This window comes from Schistocerca nitens, chromosome 10 (genome assembly GCF_023898315.1).
Source record: "Schistocerca nitens isolate TAMUIC-IGC-003100 chromosome 10, iqSchNite1.1, whole genome shotgun sequence".
NCBI classification, from domain to species: Eukaryota; Metazoa; Arthropoda; class Insecta; order Orthoptera; family Acrididae; genus Schistocerca; species Schistocerca nitens.
The window spans coordinates 32,063,340-32,082,411 of NC_064623.1; the positions used below are offsets into that span (position 1 = coordinate 32,063,340).

At 39.8% G+C, this 19,072-nt stretch overlaps 1 protein-coding gene across 1 annotated transcript in view; it reads right to left on the reverse strand.

Moving 5' to 3' along the window:
* LOC126210306 (zinc finger protein 26-like) overlaps positions 1–11,653 on the reverse strand; it is a 93,498-nt gene extending 81,845 nt beyond the window's left edge. Inside the window, exons 1-2 of the mRNA XM_049939502.1 lie at positions 11,613–11,653; positions 11,108–11,197 (exon numbers count right to left, since the gene is read on the reverse strand). Of these exons, the coding sequence (XP_049795459.1) occupies positions 11,108–11,188 (81 nt within the window). The 5' untranslated portion in view covers positions 11,189–11,197; positions 11,613–11,653. The remainder of the gene's footprint in view (positions 1–11,107; positions 11,198–11,612) is intronic.
* Positions 11,654–19,072: the final 7,419 nt, after the last annotated feature.

The window sequence follows — 19,072 nt, forward strand, 5'->3', positions numbered from 1 at the left end:
GGTCGGGTAGGCTAGCAGTCTCTGACACAGCAGTTGAACAAGTCTGGCAGGCTTACATTTGTAGTCCAGGTAAATCAACGAGACACACCAGCTCAGAATTGAATACGAGAGTGTTACATACAGCGTGGAAGGTATAATGGAAACGCCCGTCATTCAAACCCTACAAACTGGAATGTTGCAAGATTTTAGAGACAGTAACAAAGAAAAATGAGCCGAGTTTTGTGTAGAAATGTTGAACAAAATGCAGACTGAAGATTATTTTCTCAATAAACTTGTGTTCAGTGAAGAAGCCACCTTCCATACTTATGGCAAAGTCAAAGTTCAGATAGGGGTGAGGAGGCACCACGTCACGAAATTGAACACGTACAGGACTCACCGTAGGTAAATGTTTTTTTCCGCTCTATGCTGTAACAAGATTTACAGTCCTTTCTTCCTCGCTGAGTCAACTGTAGCTGGCATATCATGCCTGAATGTGCTCGAACATTATCTAATGCCTCAACTACAACAGTATATGGGCACAGAATCTATTTTCCAGCAAGATGGTGCACCATCATGCTGTCATCGTGCAGTTGTCCCATATCTCTGTAGGAACGTGCCAATTTGAATTGTATGTTGTGAAGCAATATCCTGGCCATCATCATCATCATCATCATCATCATCATCATCTGGTTCAAACCCAATGGACTTCTGTGTGTAGTATTACATAAAGACAGAGTGTTTGTTACTTCGTGTCCAGAAAACGCCGACAAGCTGCGACAATGGTTAACACGAGCATTTTCCACCATACAACAAGTCTTCCTTCATAGGATTTGGCAGGAAACTGATTACACATGGAATATTTGTCATGTCACAAAAGGTAGCTGTACCGAAAATTTGTAAGTAAATCTTTAACATTACTGCATTCAGTGCTGTGCGATACATTTATGTAGGTTATTTACCTTTTTCACAATTAAAGTTTACTTTTGTGCAACTAATTCATAAACATGCTGTATAATAAAACCTCACTAACTCATGAAGTTTGTCATAAAAAATTAATGATATTTTGAAAACAGTAACACTGCATGACGTCAAAGAGTTTTTGTAGCGGCATCCTTGTACAAAACCTTCTTGGTGCACAGACTATGTCAAATCAGAGTTAAAACTCTAGCTTTCAAAGATAATCACAGTCTTCTTAGTCAAGAGATAACTGTCTGCCAGGAGCAAAATTTGCCTCCCTTAAAGTGGTGTTCAAGTCTGTCACTGGTGCAGGTGATGCTAGTGTTGTTCCACTCCCACAGTGCAGCCCAGAGTGGGACACGATGAGAGGGGGTTAGCACCTCGTTGCCAATTTGCCACATATGCACATGTTAATCTCACCCTCCAGGTGATGTCATACCACTAACAGAAGTTAGAACTCCAAGTGACGTCACCAGATCAAAAATGTACTTGAGTGCCACTGCAAAAGAGGCAGACTTCGCTCCTGGCAGTCAGCCACCACCCGATGATCATTTTCAAAAGTTCGAGTTTTAACTACAATTGAGGAGGTCCATACACTGAGAAGATTTTGTACCCCAGCTACATTCATAAATTTCTACATTATTAAGCGACTATCCCGGAACCCAATACCCATTGCAGGTTGGACATCTGGCAGCTCTCGGGGACCTCAAGAATTTGATTTTTAATATCTCATGTAATTATTGACAGAATTTAAAAATTTAAAATGCTGTCATAGTCAAAATATTAAGAGAATAATCTTATGTTCAAAGTTTAACACAATAAGACAAGTATCACAGTCAGAAACCATTAGCAGCATAACTGATAGTATGCAAGTACAGAGACTTGACTCATCCAGGGTTTGGGAATGAAAGCAACTGGCAATTTCCAACGAACTTTACACATCGCTTCAAACCTTTTTCTCACTGACACCCCCCACAAAGTGGTGAAAGGGAAAAAAGTTTATCACTTACTTTTTCATAGTTCAAGCAGTAAAACTTCAGTGTCAGACACGACGTTTCAATTTATTACTTCTATATTACCAAGTCTATTCACAACAAAATGCAGGGGGTGGGGAGGGGGGCGAGGGGGAGGTGGCGTTCACATTGTTAAGGAATTATCTGCCACTACAAAATTATTGCAAAGCTATTTTTCAAACTTAAACTGTGTCCTTAACCTGTGCCAAATTTTATAAACATGTATACTGCAAATGAGGTCTTGCTCGTCACTAGATAGTCGTATATTAATAATCAATCATTTTCTGTGGCTCAATGGCTGGTGCAAGTCTTACACTTTCACATCACATTGGTTACTTCTGTGTCCCTAACCTACCCCACTTATGTCAATGGGAAAAAAAGGGGCTCTACAGTTTAATGTGGGATGCAAACCATGTGTCATTCTCGTTGGCAGGTGAAGGCTAGGTTAAATGTGGACTGAAACAATCCATGATCCGACCAGGATTTGATCCTCTGACTGACAAGGACTTTACCACTACATCATCGGGTACAGCTGAAGGTTGATAAACAGTATTCTAATAATATGCCACAGTAATCTCAAATCAGATAAAGACAGTTTGCATGATTATACCATTCAAAAAAAGAAACAACTCACCACGAAGGAATTTTCAAAGGAGACAGAAATCTGTAGATGCAATGTACATTTACAGGCGGATAAATGATTTCAATTTCAGAAAAAAATGGTGGATGTATTCAGCAGAAAGAGCTTCACAAATTGAGCAAGTCAATAAACCGTTGAACCACCTCTGTCTCTTATGCAAGCAGTTATTCTGCTTGGCATTGACTGATAGACTTGTTGGATGTCCTCCTGAAAGATCATCATCATCATCATCATCATCATCTTGGATAGTTTCCAGCCTCCGGCTGGGACTGTTTGGAACATAACCTCTCCATCGTCTTCTGTCTTCCCACCACCTCCCCGTCTTCATCTTGGTCCAGTCTTCTCCTTTCTTCTGTACGCATTCCTCTGCTCCTTTCAGTCACCTCTCTCTCATTCTTCCTCTTGGTCTCTTTCCTCCCAGTTTCATCTCGTGTATCCTCGTGGGTATTCTCTTCTCCTCCATCCGCTTAACATGACCATTCCATCTCAGCCTTGATTTCTCTATCTCCTCCTGTAATGGTTCCACCTTCATTAACTCTCTGATCCTCTCATTTCTTAACCAGTCTATCTTTGTCACTCCAACACTGTTCCTCGAGAATTTCATCTCACTAGTTTGTACTTTGCTTTTCTCTCTTCCTTTCATAACCCAGGTTTTGGATGCATATGTCAGGATCGGGACATAGCATGACTGGTATATAACCTTTTTACTGATCTGGGGTACATCCTTGCTCCATATCAGGCTTCTGACACTCTTCTGAAATGCTTCTGCTCAGGCTTCTTAGGTACTTGAAACTCATCACTCCCCTCAATCGTTCCCCGCCAATTGTTATTCCAGCTGTTCCTCTCTCCTTCGTTCTCGTTGTGATAATCATCTCACTCTTACTTATACTAAATTTCATCCCATATTCTTGTACTGTTCATTCCCATACATCCAACTGCTCTTGTACTTCCTCCTCCTTATTCCCCCAGATCATCAACAAACACCATAACTTTCATCTTTCCTTCGCCAATTACTTGTGCTACTGTACTCATTATACCATCCCTCACTACAATGAAGAGCAATGGTGAAAGTGTACTTCCCTGCCTCAAGCCATTCTTCTGTTCAGTCCAAGCTGATGATCTCTCTCCTCCCACTTTAACACAGCTCACACTTCCATGGTACATTTCCTTTATCCTCCAAATAATCTGTTTTTCTACTCCTCTGTTCTCCAGAGCTTTCCACACTTTGCTTCTGCGTACACTATCGTACACTTTTTCAATGTCCAGGAAGGTCATTATTATATCTATTCCATATTCATAATGCTGTTCCTGAAGTTGTCCTGAAAGATACTGTGCCAAACTCTGTCCAACTGGCATTTTAGATCATCAAAATCCTGCGATGGTTAAAGGGCCCTGCCTGTAATGCTCCAAATGTTCTCAATTGGGGGAGATCTGGCAACCTTGCTGCCACGAAGATAAGCAGCAGAAATTCTCACCATGTGCAGGTGGACATTATTTTCTACATCTATACTCCGCGAGCCACCTTACGGTGTGTGGCGGAGGGTACTTATTGTAGCACTATCTGATCCCCCCTTCCCTGTTCCATTCACGAATTGTGCGTGGGAAGAACGACTGCTTGTAAGTCTCCGTATTTGCTCTAATTTCTCGGATCTTTTCGTTGTGATCATTATGCGAGATATATGTGGGCGGTAGTAATATGTTGCCCATCTCTTCCCGGAATGTGCTCTCTCGTAATTTCGATAATAAACCTCTCCGTATTGCGTAACGCCTTTCTTGAAGTGTCCGCCACTGGAGCTTGTTCAGCATCTCCGTAACGCTCTCGCGCTGACTAAATGTCCCCATGACGAATCGCACTGCTTTTCGCTGGATCATGTCTATCTCTTCTATTAATCCAACCTGGTAAGGGTCCCATACTGATGAGCAATACTCAAGAATCGGACGAACAAGCGTTTTGTAAGCTACTTCTTTCGTCGATGAGTCACATTTTCTTAGAATTCTTCCTATGAATCTCAACCTGGCGCCCGCTTTTCCCACTATTTGTTTTATGTGATCATTCCACTTCAGATCGCTCCGGATAGTAACTCCTAAGTATTTTACGGTCGTTGCTGGAATGTACGCCCTGGATGACTTGTAATAAACGGCAACAAAATGGGCATAGAATATTGTTCACACACTGCTCTGCTGTAACGGTGCTGTGGATGACCATCAGAGGGGTCTTTCTATGGAAAGAATTAGCATCCCATACCATCACTCCTGATCGCAACCTGGCTATCGGGCCTCATGGCAGGCGATAGTCAGGTTGGCAGCCCACCGTTGTCCGTGACATCTCCAGACACATCGTTGACCAGGAATCTCGTTTACTGGAGTAGAATTGTCTGCAGTTATGCGTCCTGCTTTGAATTGAGTCCTAATAACCAGCAAAGACATGTCTGGAGACCACCTGAACAGCAGTGGGCCATCCGAAGATGCTCCAGACAATGGTGGGATATCAACCTGACTGTCGCCTGCCATATTGCCCAACAACCAGGGCCAATGATGGGATGCCATTTCTTTTCATAGCAGGATCCCTTGGGTTGTCATCTGCAGCACACTTATGGCCAGTGGTACATCAACGATATCCTACGCCCCATTTTGTTGTCCTTCATGGAAAGCCATCCTGGGCTTAAACTTCAGCAAGACAAAGCTCAGCTGCATATGGAGAGTGTTTTTATGCTTGCCGAACCCTAACTTGGCCAGCAAAGTCGTTGGGTGTCTCCCCAACTGAGAATGTCCTTCCATCTTGGGATTCTGACAATCTAAAGCACCAGTTGGACAGAATGTGGCACGATATCCCTCAAGTAGGCATCCAAAAACTTTCTCAGTCAATGTCAAGCAGACTAACTGCTTGCTTAAGAGCCCCGAGTTGGACCAATGTGTCACTTGCTCAATTTGTGAAGTTCTCTCTCTTGAATAAATCATCCTATTTTTCTGGAATTTTTATCATGTGTGTGTGTGTGTGTGTGTGTGTGTGTGTCTTCTTTTTTTCCCTTTTTCTTAAAGTGTACATAAATTCACTGTCTTCACAACTAAACACCTGCATAGAGGTACATATCTTTCAAAGTACTCATTAACACTTATTTATCACAAAAAAAAGGACATTGACACTGATGATATATTTTCGTTTTTATAGCTGATTTCATGACTGTTCCCAATGCTCTAACAACAGACCTGTTCATCATGAGGCATTTCAAACAGTGGTGTTTTGTGTGTTCAGTGTCCGATTCCAACCACATGACTAGCTCACCTGGCAAAATACTGTCCACAAAACAGAATCAGCATGGCTATGGACCTGAAAAGATGCCTTTGGCACATTAAATAAACCTCAAAAATGGTGCTACAAACTGACGACCTTCAATAACAACTAAGGACAATTTTTCAAAGTAGGTACTCACTGAAACTCAGTTATCGTTTACTTGAAACATGATACTGCCAGAGCATTCATGAAATACTATTTTATTGTGAAATTATTATATCACAATCACACAAAGGAAAAGGACAAGCTGACATGAGAACATAGGAGCAATAAAGAAGACCTTCGAAGTCATTGGGCACTAGTGTCCACAAGCATGCAACACTCACTGCAACAACTAAAGTTGGCAAAGTAAATATGCATCTAAGAGAACAGTATGTTAAACAGTGGAAGATCTGAGCTGGACTAACAACAAATACAATGGCTAGATTCTTACTCACCACACTGAGGAGGCATAGAGTGGCAAACAGGCACATTGAAAGAAGACTGCAACTTGCCACTTCCCGTACCAGCAATGGATTTATGTCGTCACTGACAGGAAGACAACTTACTGAGGACAATTCCAGAGCAAATGGTTTTTTTTTTTTTTTGGTCACTATTAATTAAAGAGGCTGTAATAAAGACTGATGCACTAGCTTTTGGGGAAGTTAAGTGCAGAAAGAGAAGCAGGGAACCTCACATAATACTAGAGACAGAAAGCTGGTTGAAACCTGAAATTGATATCAGTGAGAGTTTTTGGGGAAAATATGAGTGTATATTGAAAGGCTAGTGAAATGGTAAATGGAGGTGGTGTATTTGTCACAGTAGACAATAAAATCAAATCCACCGAGGTATAAATTGAAGTTGCATGTGAGACTGTTTGGGCAAGACTCAGTATCAAGGGTGGGCATAAGATGACAATTAGATCCTTCTGTCACCCACCAGACTCATCTCCTGATGTAACAAAAACTTTACAGAAAATCTCAGTTCACTTGTATGTAAGTTCCCAAACCATACTGCAATCATCGGTAAAGACTTTAATCATTCAAAAATTAATTGGGTCAGTTACAGTTTTGGCAGTGTTGGGCATGGTACAACATCCTGTGAAACTTTAGTAAATGCCTTTTCTGAAAAATAGCCACAACAGATAGTTACGAACACCACTCATGATGAAAATATATTACTTGTAATGGCAACAAACAGACCTGACCTCTTTCAGGATGCTCACATCAAATCTGTTATCAGTGAGCAAGAAGTGATTGTGGCAACAATGGTTACCAAAGTACAAAGGACAGCTAAAACAAGCAGAAAGATGTATATGTCCAGTAGACTAGATAAAAAATCAGTGGTGTCATATCTCAACGAGGAATTTGAAACAGTCAGCATAGGCCAAGGGCACATAAGAGGAACTACGGTTCAAGTTTAAAAGAATAGTTGAACATGCACTAGAGTAGAATAGTCCATAATAGGAGGGACCCTCCGTGGTATACAGTCACTGTAAAGAAACTTCTGAAGAAAGAGAGATTATTCCATAATAGGTGTAAAACAAAGGATATGCCTATAGACAGATATGTTGAAGGAAACGTATTTGGTTGTCAAGACAGCAATGCACGATGCCTTCAGTGGCTACCATGCAGAATACTGTCACACGATGTTTTACAAAACCCAAAGAAATTCTGGTTGATGTAAAGCCTGTTAGTGGCATCAAAGTTAATACCCAGTCCCCAGCGGCAGAGACAGGAACTGAAATTGAGAGTAACAAAGCAAAAGCTGAAATGCTTAACTCCATTATCAAATGCTCCTTTACAAAGAAAAACCCAGGAGTATTGTCCCAGTTTAATCCTCGTACCACTGACGAGCTGAATGAAATAAGTATTAGTGTCAGTGATGTTGAGAAACAGCTGAAATTATTAAAACTGAACGAAGCTCCAGACACCAATGGAATCCCTGTCAGGTTCTATACTGAATTTGCAGTTGAGCTGCACCCTCATCCCACTATAATCTATAGTAGATCCCTTGAACAAAAAACCTTGCCCAGTTCTTGCAATAAAGCACACGTCACGGCCTTTTACAAGAAGGGTAGTAGAAGTGACCTCCAAAACTACCATCCAATGTTCTTGACATCTATTTGTTGTAGAATATTAGAATATATTCTGAGCCTAAACATAATGAGGTATCTTGAACAGAATGACCTCAATGCCAACCAGCACAGATTCTGAAACATCGATCATGAGAAACCCAGCTCGCACTGTTCTCACTTGACATACTAAAAGCTTTGGATTAAGGCAGTTGGATAGATGCAGTAATTCTTGATTTTCAAAAAGCGTTTGACTCAATAGCACACCTATGCTTATTGTCAAAAGTATGATCATACGGGTATCAAGTGAAATTTGTGACTGGATTGAGGACTTTTTGGTAGGGTGGATGTAGCATGTTATCTTGGATGGAGAGTCATCATTAGTTGCAGAAGTAAGTCAGGTGTGCCCCAAAGAACCGTGTTGGCACTCCTGCTGTACATGTTGAACATTAATGACCTATCAGACAATATTAATAGCAATGTCAAACTTTTCGAAGATGATGCAGTAACCTACGATGAAGTACTTTCTGGAAGAAGCTGCATGTTAAACCCAATTCATACTTTTCTTGCGTGGGATACTGAAAGCTGGATCAAGACAACCCGGTTTTCTTGATTTCCAAAAAGCATTTGAGTCAGTACCACACCTACGTTTATTGTCAAAAAAAACCATTATATGGGGGTATCACGTAGAAGTAACTTTGGGTGTGCCCCAGGGAAGTGTGGTTTTGGGACCCTTACTGTTGATGTTGTATATTAATGACCTTGCAGATAATATTAATAGTAATAACAGGCTTTTTGCAGATGAAGTATTACCTGAGAGAAGCTGCATAAATATTCAGTTAGATCTTGATAAGATTTCAACATGGTGCAGAGATTGGCAACTTGCCCTGAATCTTCAGAAATGTAAATCCATGCACTTCACAAAACAAAAGAATGTAGTATCCTATAACCATAACATCAATGAGTCACTGTTGGAATCGGTCAACTTGTACAAATACCTGGATGTAACACTTTGTAGGGATACGAAATGGAATTATCACATAGGCTCAGTCATGGGTAAAGTAGGTGGTACAATACTGGGGAAGTGCAATCAGTCTGCAAACGAGATTGCTTGCAAATCACTCGTGCGACACATCCTAGAATACTGTTCAAGTGCGTGGGACCCATACCAGGTAGGACTAACAAGGGACACTGAACACATACAGAGAAGGGCAGCACGAATGGTCACAGGTTTGTTTAATCCTGTGAGACAGTGTCACAGAGATACTGAAGGAACTGAAATAGCAGACTCTTGAAGACAAACGTAAACTATACCGAGAAAGTCTATCGACAAAGTTTCAACCGGCTTTAAATGATCACTCTAGAGATACACTACAACCCTCGCATATCGCTCACACAAGGATCGTGAGGATAAAATTAGAATAATTACTACACACACAGAGGCATTCAATCAATCATTCTTCCTGCACTCCATAATTAAATGGAACAGAAAGAAACCCTCTGCCATGAACCTCATGGTGGTTGTAGAGTATAGCTGTAGATTTCAAATATTTTCATAATTAGGAAATCAACGTTATTGTGTTTTTGATGGCTGCGTGTATGGTATCACAGTTGACATACTGGATTTAGACAAATTATGTCCACCATTTTGATGATATGGATATGGAAATGAGCGTTTGGCATCATTGGCCAAGAGGCCCCTTACAGGGCAGGTCTGACACCACAGTGGGCAACCTATGTGCCGGATGGCGATGAAATGATGATGAAGACAACACAACACCCAGTCCCTGAGTGGAGAAAATCCCCGACCCAGCCAAGAATCGAACCTAGGCCCCTTAGAACGGCAGTCCGTCACGCAGATCATTCAGCTATCGAGGCGAACATTTTGATGATGTCATAGGTCACAGCTAGTACTCTGTGTCATATGGTTCAGTATTTCTGATGAATTACTATAGTTTACAATAATACGAACCTCCCCACTACGCAGCAGTAAAAATAAAGTGTGAAAATAAAGACACTCTGGTCAAATGAACTGTTTTGCGCAAATCATAAAACTTGTGAGCGTAGTACAATAATGTATCCCAAAAAACATACACTTCATGAAATTAAAGCAATTAGTGTGCTGCTTATTCCTCCACTGTCAAACTCATGTTACATCGAAGGCACCTCTGATTAAGCAGTGTACTGAAGGAAAGGATACAATACAATTCATAAACTTTGACCAGTGACACTATTAACCAGTATTACGACCATGACCCCACGTAATCATGCATATTTTAACCATACAAGTACTGGGGCTCCTCAGTGAAGATGGAGTTCTTGGTCACGTATACTCTTGTTACACGAAAATATCAGAACACAGCAGAGGAAATGGGTAATTTTATTAGGAACATAAATATAACTATGCGATGAGCAATTTAAATGATTATCACAACACATTTGTTGGCTCTGTCATCAAACAATCAAACTATGACCTTCAAATCTTGGGCTACATTAGAGATGCTTTCCATCACCAATTCAAACCTTTCAAACTTAAACCTCTGGCTACTCTACAGATCAGTGAATCACCAAAAACTTCATTTTCAAGATATATCTTGTTGTGTGACATTTATTGGCTTTGCAATATGCAAGCAAACTTTCACTAACTGAAGTCAGTGCAGCTCAGCGGGACACAATCACTTCACATACACGGAGGGATTAGTTTGAGAAAGCATTTCATATGCACTTACACAAGTGAGCACTGACAAGCAAATTTCAGTGTCTATTTAAAGAGACTTTTTCCTACAGTATGATCTCTGCAGTGACTCTAGAAAGATTTGTTTGAAATGACAAAAATTATACACAAAAGGGGCAGGGTGCATTTATGTCAATTATTCAATACCCAGTGACACTATTACAGTGAGGTTACTGCAGAAAATTGTCAACAAGTGTCAATATTGAACCACAAGGCAGAACTAAATTATACAAGTTTACAGTAACAGATTTGTGAGTATTAAAGAATGAAACAGATGCCAGTACAATATAGGAAATATAATCAAAGCAAAAATACTTATACATATATACTATGGATATACAGTGCTTAATACTAAATAAATTCGCTATAGGTAATCTAAGTAGGCGTTGGCAAGGGTATCCAGATAGTGTCCCTGACCAAAGCACAATGATGTACCTACAGAATCCCAACTGAAGCCTCTGTCTTCTCCTTGTCCAAGCGGATGTTTTTCTGTCTGACATGTGCCAACCCCGTTCTTCATGCTGTCTTCCTGCAGGCAGGCAGAACGTGAAACGAGAAATTAGCAAAAACTTAGCGTAAATGAATCAAACTGGCACGGACATAAAAAAAAAAAACATTTAACGCTAGTTAGCACTCCGTTTATGAAATTGAATACCATTTGATATCTGTTGATGACGGTCCAAGCGCTCAAATACAAGATATACACACTGAACACATATTTCCAACATATGTTTAATATCCTGTGATTTAACAGGCAATTAACGGCAGTAAAAAAACTATAAGTTTCAAAATAAACAGGGCAAGCGGCCCTTCGTAAATAAACCGTATCGACAACAGGATTTTCTTTATTTCAACTGGTATGTATGATGTAAATGATACGTCAGTTACTTCCCATGATTCCACGATAAAAATTTATTGTCTCTCGGTAATGTAAGGTTACTGACCTTAATCAAGTCAACAAGTTGATATATATCAATCTTCTTTACGAAATTACATCGAAAATTTGTTAATGTAAACAACAGTAAAAATAGAGCTATGGGTGAAAGGCTCCTACCACAGTATCTTGCTGTAACACGCAAGAGACAATATTTACCATTTTCACTTTGCATCACTCCTTTCTAAACATTTTCCTAGAATTGACATTACTACAGACCTTAAAATTCTTTGGCAAAGATATCACTCATAAATTACATGTGCAATGATGACGCGTATGACTTGCTACGCAGTAGTCAGTTTTGAAACATTACTACTAGCTTCGATTAAACAATATGCTGTTCAACGTTGAAATATAGCTATATATATTACTAAAAAGTACTGTCAGTTCATACCCCCTATAATGTGATCTTACGCGAAAACACCTAGAGCGGCAAAGACAGTTACAGAAACTGCTCCATCACTCCGCGGAAAATCACTGACTAGGTGGGACATTTAAAACGGCATCATGATTCACAGTTGTAGACGTGATGTCACATGTGATTATGTACTTGGAAATAAAAGAGAATGCATGCAGCGATCCCTCAAGTGCCCAAGTGAAAACACCCTGCGATGTCGACTATATTTAAAACATTCTGGCCCACCAAAAATTGAATGAAGCACAAAGCTTAGAGAAGCTTAAAATGTTTCTATACCTTTCTAATTCTCAGTTTTCGTGGTGTCGCTCTAAAAATTAAATTGAGAACTGACCGCACTGTAGATGCTAGTCTATTTTCTATTTGTCACTTTGGTAAATGAGATGAGAAGTCTCAGGGAGAGCATGAGACATTATTAGTGTTATGAAAAACAGATCAAAGTATATTATAATGTGACACGATGTTTAAGTGGACACTGAATTGCAAAAACGCCCATAATAGATGATTTTAAACCAATTCTAGCTTGGCGCTGTCTAGCCTGTTTCGCGATAGTACAAAATGAGCTGCCCTTCTTTGAACATTTTCAGTGCCCTCCATCAATACTAGTGGATGCAGATCCCACATCACATGATCATACCCCAGAAGAGGATGTACAAGCATAGAGTAGGAAGTTTCTTTAGTACCGATTTCTGGGGAAACTCTAAAACAGCAAATAGCACTTTTAAACTACAAAAAAGGGCCATTAGAATCTTGTTTGGGTGCAAGCCTAGAGACTCTTGTAAACCCCTGTTCAAGAAATCTGGTATTCCTCCATTACCATGTGTATACATTATGGAAACCCTTTTGTTTTTTTAAATTAAATGTAATAGGCAAGGACTGGAGACTGCAAAAAAACTGTGATATACGTGATCACTTTACCAGACAAAACAGAAACTTACATATGACTCAAATCAGCACAGCAGCACTGTGCCAAAAAGGTACTTATCACATGGGAGTTAAGCTTTATAACAAACTTCCTGAAAACATAAAAGCTATCACTGAGGTCAATACATTTGGAAAATCTCTAAAGTCACATTTACAGCATCACTGCTTCTACTCCATCGAAGAATATTTAAATTTATGAAATGTGTTATATAAATACTTGCGTGTAAAGTGTATTATTGTAACCTTAAATATGTATGCCTTGAAATGACTTTCAGCCTGTATATTTATAACTTGACTTGTTCAATGTCTTATGCATAAGCTGCTATGTAGACAACAGGACCAATAAACAATACAATACCGATACACCTGTTGCATTTTCTCCGTGTTCTGCCAATAAGTCGTAGTCTTTGGTTTGCTTCACCCACAACATTATCTATGCGATTGTTCCACCTTAAGTTATTTGCTATTTTAATCCCAAAGTATTTAGTTGAATTTACAGTCTTTAGAGTTGTGTGATTTATCATGTAACTAAAATTTACCAGATTCCTTTTGGTAATCATGTGGATAACTTTACACTTTTTATTATTTAGAGTAAATTGCCACTTTTTGCACCATGCGCATAAATGTCTATATGATTTTGCAATTTGTTTTCATCATCTGAGGACTTTAAGACAATGACAGTATCATCTGCAAACAATCTAAGATTGCTACTCAACTTGTCTCCTAAATCGCCTGTGTAAATCAGGAACAGCAGAGGGCCTATAGCCCTTCCTTGGGGAACACCAAATACCGTTTCTGTTTTATTCGATGACTTTCTGTCGGTCACTATGAACTGTGATCTTTCAGACAGGAAATTATGAATCCAGTCACACAACTGAGACGATACTCGATAGGCACACTATTTGATTAGAATCTACTTTAGGGATGGTCTCAAAAACCTCCTGGAAACCTAAAAATATGGAATGAATTGGACATCCCCTGTCAATAGTACTCATTACTTTGTGAGAATAAAGAGTTAGTTGTGTTTCACAAGAACGATATTTTCCGAATTCATGTTGGTTGTTTGTCAATAAACTGTTTTCTTCTAGGTAACTCATAATGTTCAAGCACAGTATATGTTCTAAAATCCGACTGCAAATTGATGTTAGTAATATGGGTCTGTAATTCGGTGATTACTCATATTTCCTTTCTTGACTGTTTATGTGACTTGTGCAACTTACCAGTCTTTAGGTACGGATCTTTCAACGAGTGATTGGTTCTATATGATTGCTAAATATGAAGCTATTGTATCAGCATACTCTGAGAGGAACCTGACTAGTATTACAATCAGGACTGGAGGCCTTGCTTTTACTAAATGATTCAAGCTGCTTCTTCACTGAGGATATCTACTTCAGAGCTACTGGTGCAGGCAGTTGTTCTTGGTTCAAATTCTGGAATATTTACTTTGTTTTCTTTAGTGAAGGAATTTCAGAAAACCATATTTAGTAACTCATCTTTAGTGGTACTGCCATCAGTAACTTCATCATTGTTATCGCACAGTGAAGGTACTGATTGTATCTTTCCATTGATGTACTGATTGTATCTTTTCATTGATGTACTTTACATGTGGGCAGAATCTGTTTGGATTTTCTGTCGGTTGCACTGATACTTAAGTTCTGAGTTATTTTATTCAAGTAAAAAATACTGATATAGTCCTTTGTACATTTTATAAATAAGGTCCTTTCTATTTCAAAACTATATTCATGAGCTCCTTAGCATTTTTTCTGACATGGTAGGAGCCATTGAAGCTGAACGGAATTGTGATTTCTTTTGATATTACCTTCCTTACCAGAATTATGAAGCATGAATATATGATAAAACTGAAAGATTCTGCAAATATCAATGAAAAATGTACATGTATTGCAATTATGTACATACATAAGGATAGATCACAATTCGTGAAACACAAGTGGCTAATCAGGTACTCTTTTACTTTAGTTTGAAATTTTTGTGGATTCCCAAGTTCCTTCGTGATATCCTTCAACAACCTGGTGAAATCAAAATATAAAACTCCTTTCTGCATAGTGGACAGGGATGCATAATCTATATGGAAATTATTTTTACTTTTAGTACTGTTTTAATTGTACTACAGTGTTCATAGAACGGACCGTATATCTTGAAAACAACGCATAAAAGGATAATAGGTACATAACAGTGTTTTTATTTGACAATACTTTCTATGCATTCTTAAAATGTTTAGTATTCCCCATATTATGATGTGTAGTACACATTATACTTCATACGAAGATTGATAAACTTTCATACTTTGCAAAAAATTGTAACACAATGTCAAGCTAAAACAGCGGAAAATCTGGGATTGAATAACAATATGAATTATGGTAGATTGCTGCTCACCACAGAGGTGAGGTATTGAACAACAAGCAGATACCCCTTTAAAAGTATTTTTTAGCTGACGGCTGAAGGACAAAGGCCTTCATCAGATGAAGAAAAACACCCACCCACACACACACACACACACACACACACACACACACATAGCCTCTATTGACTCCAAGCACTGTGACTCAGCGGCTGTATCATCAATTAATTAATTATTCTGCTGCAGATGGCTCCAGCACTTGCCCACATGAATACAGTGATTTAATATTGTTTTACACTCATAACCAATCTTAGTTTTATAAAAAGGTCAAATTTCATGCAAAATTTGCAGCTATATATTTAAGCAATACTTGCATATTTTTATCTGTTTTAATTAACTTTACCAATTACACAGTCTGATTATAAAATTAAGGTAAATCCTCTAATTGCAAACAAAAATGTTAACTAACTATCTGTTCCAAACCATAGGGCACACACACACACACACACACGCACACACACACACACACACACACACACACATCTATTGTGTGATACACTTGATCATGCTAAAATCCTAAAAAGATATAAATAAAAAAATACACTTGTATCTACTGCTAATGATATCCTTCGTACTGCAGACTACGCTATAACCTGGCTCTTGTAGTTACATTTCATGGCGCATCTATGCATTCTGGAGAAACTTGTATGCATCAGAAAGGGTGCAGCATCATCTTTTGTAAGAATGGCGCTCCTCATCATTTGGCATTTGCTCATGAGTTCCTGAATGACAGATTTTCCAACTGCTGAATCAGCCACAGCAGACAGATGAATTCTGTCCCCAACATGTTCCTTTATTCATCATATTGCATAGATCCTATCAAAAAAAGAGAAGCCTGAGGAATGCAGAATGATTCAAGGTATATATTAACAAGATCTTGTGAAACTCAGCCCACTCTGTTTGTCATTGAGATACAGAGCACTGCGAATAAAGGCATCCATGTTGATGCTGTATTATGTGACTTCCAGAAGGCATTCAGTACAGTTTCACACTGCCATTTAGAGAACAAGATAAGAGTTTACTGAGTGTTGATCCGTTCTGTTATTGGAGGTAGGACTTCCTTGCAGTTGGAACTCAACACATCATTCTGAACGAAACAAAACTGCAAGATTTAAAGTAAAGTAAGTACCTTGAGGGAGTGTTATAGGGCTGTTACAGATTGGAATTTGTATTAATGATATTGTGGATAATACTGGAGGCTCCATAAGACTGTTCATGGATGAGGCTGTTGTCTATAGAAAGGTTGAAATGCCAGGAAACTATAGCAAAATTGAGGAAGACCAGCATAGGATTGACAGATCATGAAGGAACTGCTAGTAGACCCTGAGCTTGATATAACATATTGCATGCACATAGGGTATGAAGTCAACTACTGTTCTATTACTCTACTGATGACAAATCACTGAAAACAATAAATGCCATAGAATACTGAGGAGTAACCATCCAGACTGACCCAAACTGTAAAAACCACATTCATCAGGAGAATCTTAAGGAAATTACGTCATCCACAAAACACTCACTCGACTGGTTCTTGAGTATCATCGGTCTGGCACCCTTACCAATTAAGATTAATAGAAGGATGGTGGATTTCATCTTGGAACAGTTTGCTCGGTGTGAGAGCGTTACATAGATACTGAACAAGCTCCAGTGGCAGATGCTTTGAGAGAGGCGTGATGGATAACAGAGAGGTTTGCTGTTGAAATTTTGAGAGTGTAGATTCTGAGAAGATTTGGGTAAGGTGTTACTTCCTGCCACATACATCTCATATAATGATACAGCAAAAAAATCAGAAATATGTTAGAGCTTAAACAGAAGTGAAGCTTACTGACAATTGTTCTTTCCATGTAACATTCACGGATGAAACAGAGAACAGAGAAAGGGGATGGGGGGGGGGGGGGGGGTGGCGGCACATGGAGGTAGTGGTACCAGAAGAATTCTCAGCTACACAGTGTAAGGTTGCTTGCGGAGCATAGATTTTGGTGTAGATCTAGACCACACATACACAGACACAAACAGACATTTGTAAAGGCCAAATGTCTGCTTGTCTGCTTGTGTCTGTGTATGTGTGCTTGGATATGGGTGTGTATGCGACTTTTTTCCCCCTAAGGTAAGTCTTTCCGCTCCCGGGATTGGAATGACTCCTTACCCTCTCCCTTAAAACCCACATCCTTTCGTCTTTCCCTCTCCTTCCCTCTTTCCTGATGAGGCAACAGTATATATATATATATATATATATATATATATATATATATATATATAACAGAGGGAAACATTCCACGTGGAAAAAAATATATATATATATATAACAATTCTTTATATATATATATATATATATATATATATATATACACACACTTGCACACACACACATATCCATCCACACATATACAGACGCAAGCAGACATATTTAAACATGTCTGCTTGTGTCTGTATATGTGTGGATGGATATGTGTGTGTGTGCAAGTGTATACCCGTCCTTTTTTCCCCCTAAGGTAAGTCTTTCCACTCCCGGGATTGGAATGACTCCTTACGCTCTCCCTTAAAACCCACATCCTTTTGTCTTTCCCTCTCCTTCCCTCTTTCCTGATGAGGCAACAGTTTGTTGCGAAATCTTGAATTTTGTGTGTATGTTTGTGTTTGTGTTTGTGTGGGTTACCCCCAGAAACCATCCTTGTAACCATTGATGCCACTTCCTTATACACAAATATCCCGCACGTCCAGGGCCTCGCTGCGATGGAGCACTTCCTTTCACGCCGATCACCTGCCACCCTACCTAAAACCTCTTTCCTCATTACCTTAGCCAGCTTCATCCTGACCCACAACTTCTTCACTTTTGAAGACCAGACATACCAACAATTAAAGGGAACAGCCATGGGTACCAGGATGGCCCCTTCGTACGCCAACCTATTCATGGGTCGCTTAGAGGAAGCCTTCTTGGTTACCCAGGCCTGCCAACCCAAAGTTTGGTACAGATTTATTAATGACATCTTCATGATCTGGACTCACAGTGAAGAAGAACTCCAGAATTTCCTCTCCGACCTCAACTCCTTTGGTTCCATCAGATTCACCTGGTCCTACTCCAAATCCCATGCCACTTTCCTTGTTGTTGACCTCCACCTGTCCAATGGCCAGCTTCACACGTCCGTCCACATCAAACCCACCAACAAGCAACAGTACCTCCATTACGACAGCTGCCACCCATTCCACATCAAATGGTCCCTTCCCTACAGCCTAGGTCTTCGTGGCAAACGAATCTGCTCCAGTCCGGAATCCCTGAAGCATTACACCAACAACCTGACAACAGCTTTCGCATCCCACAACTACTCTCCCGACCTGGTACAGAAGCAAATAACCAGAGCCACTTCCTCATCCTCTCAAACCAGAACCTCCCACAGAAGAACCACAAAAGTGCCCCACTTGTGACAGGATACTTTCCGGGACTGGATCAGACTCTGAATGTGGCTCTCCAGCAGGGATACGACTTCCTCAAATCCTGCCCTGAAATGAGATCCATCCTTCATGAAATCCTCCCCACTCCACCAAGAGTGTCTTTCCGCCGTCCACCTAACCTTCGTAACCTGTTAGTTCATCCCTATGAAATCCCCAAACCACCTTCCCTACCCTCTGGCTCCTACCCTTGTAAACGCTCCCGGTGTAAAACCTGTCCCATGCACCCTCCCACCACCACCTACTCCAGTCCTGTAACCCGGAA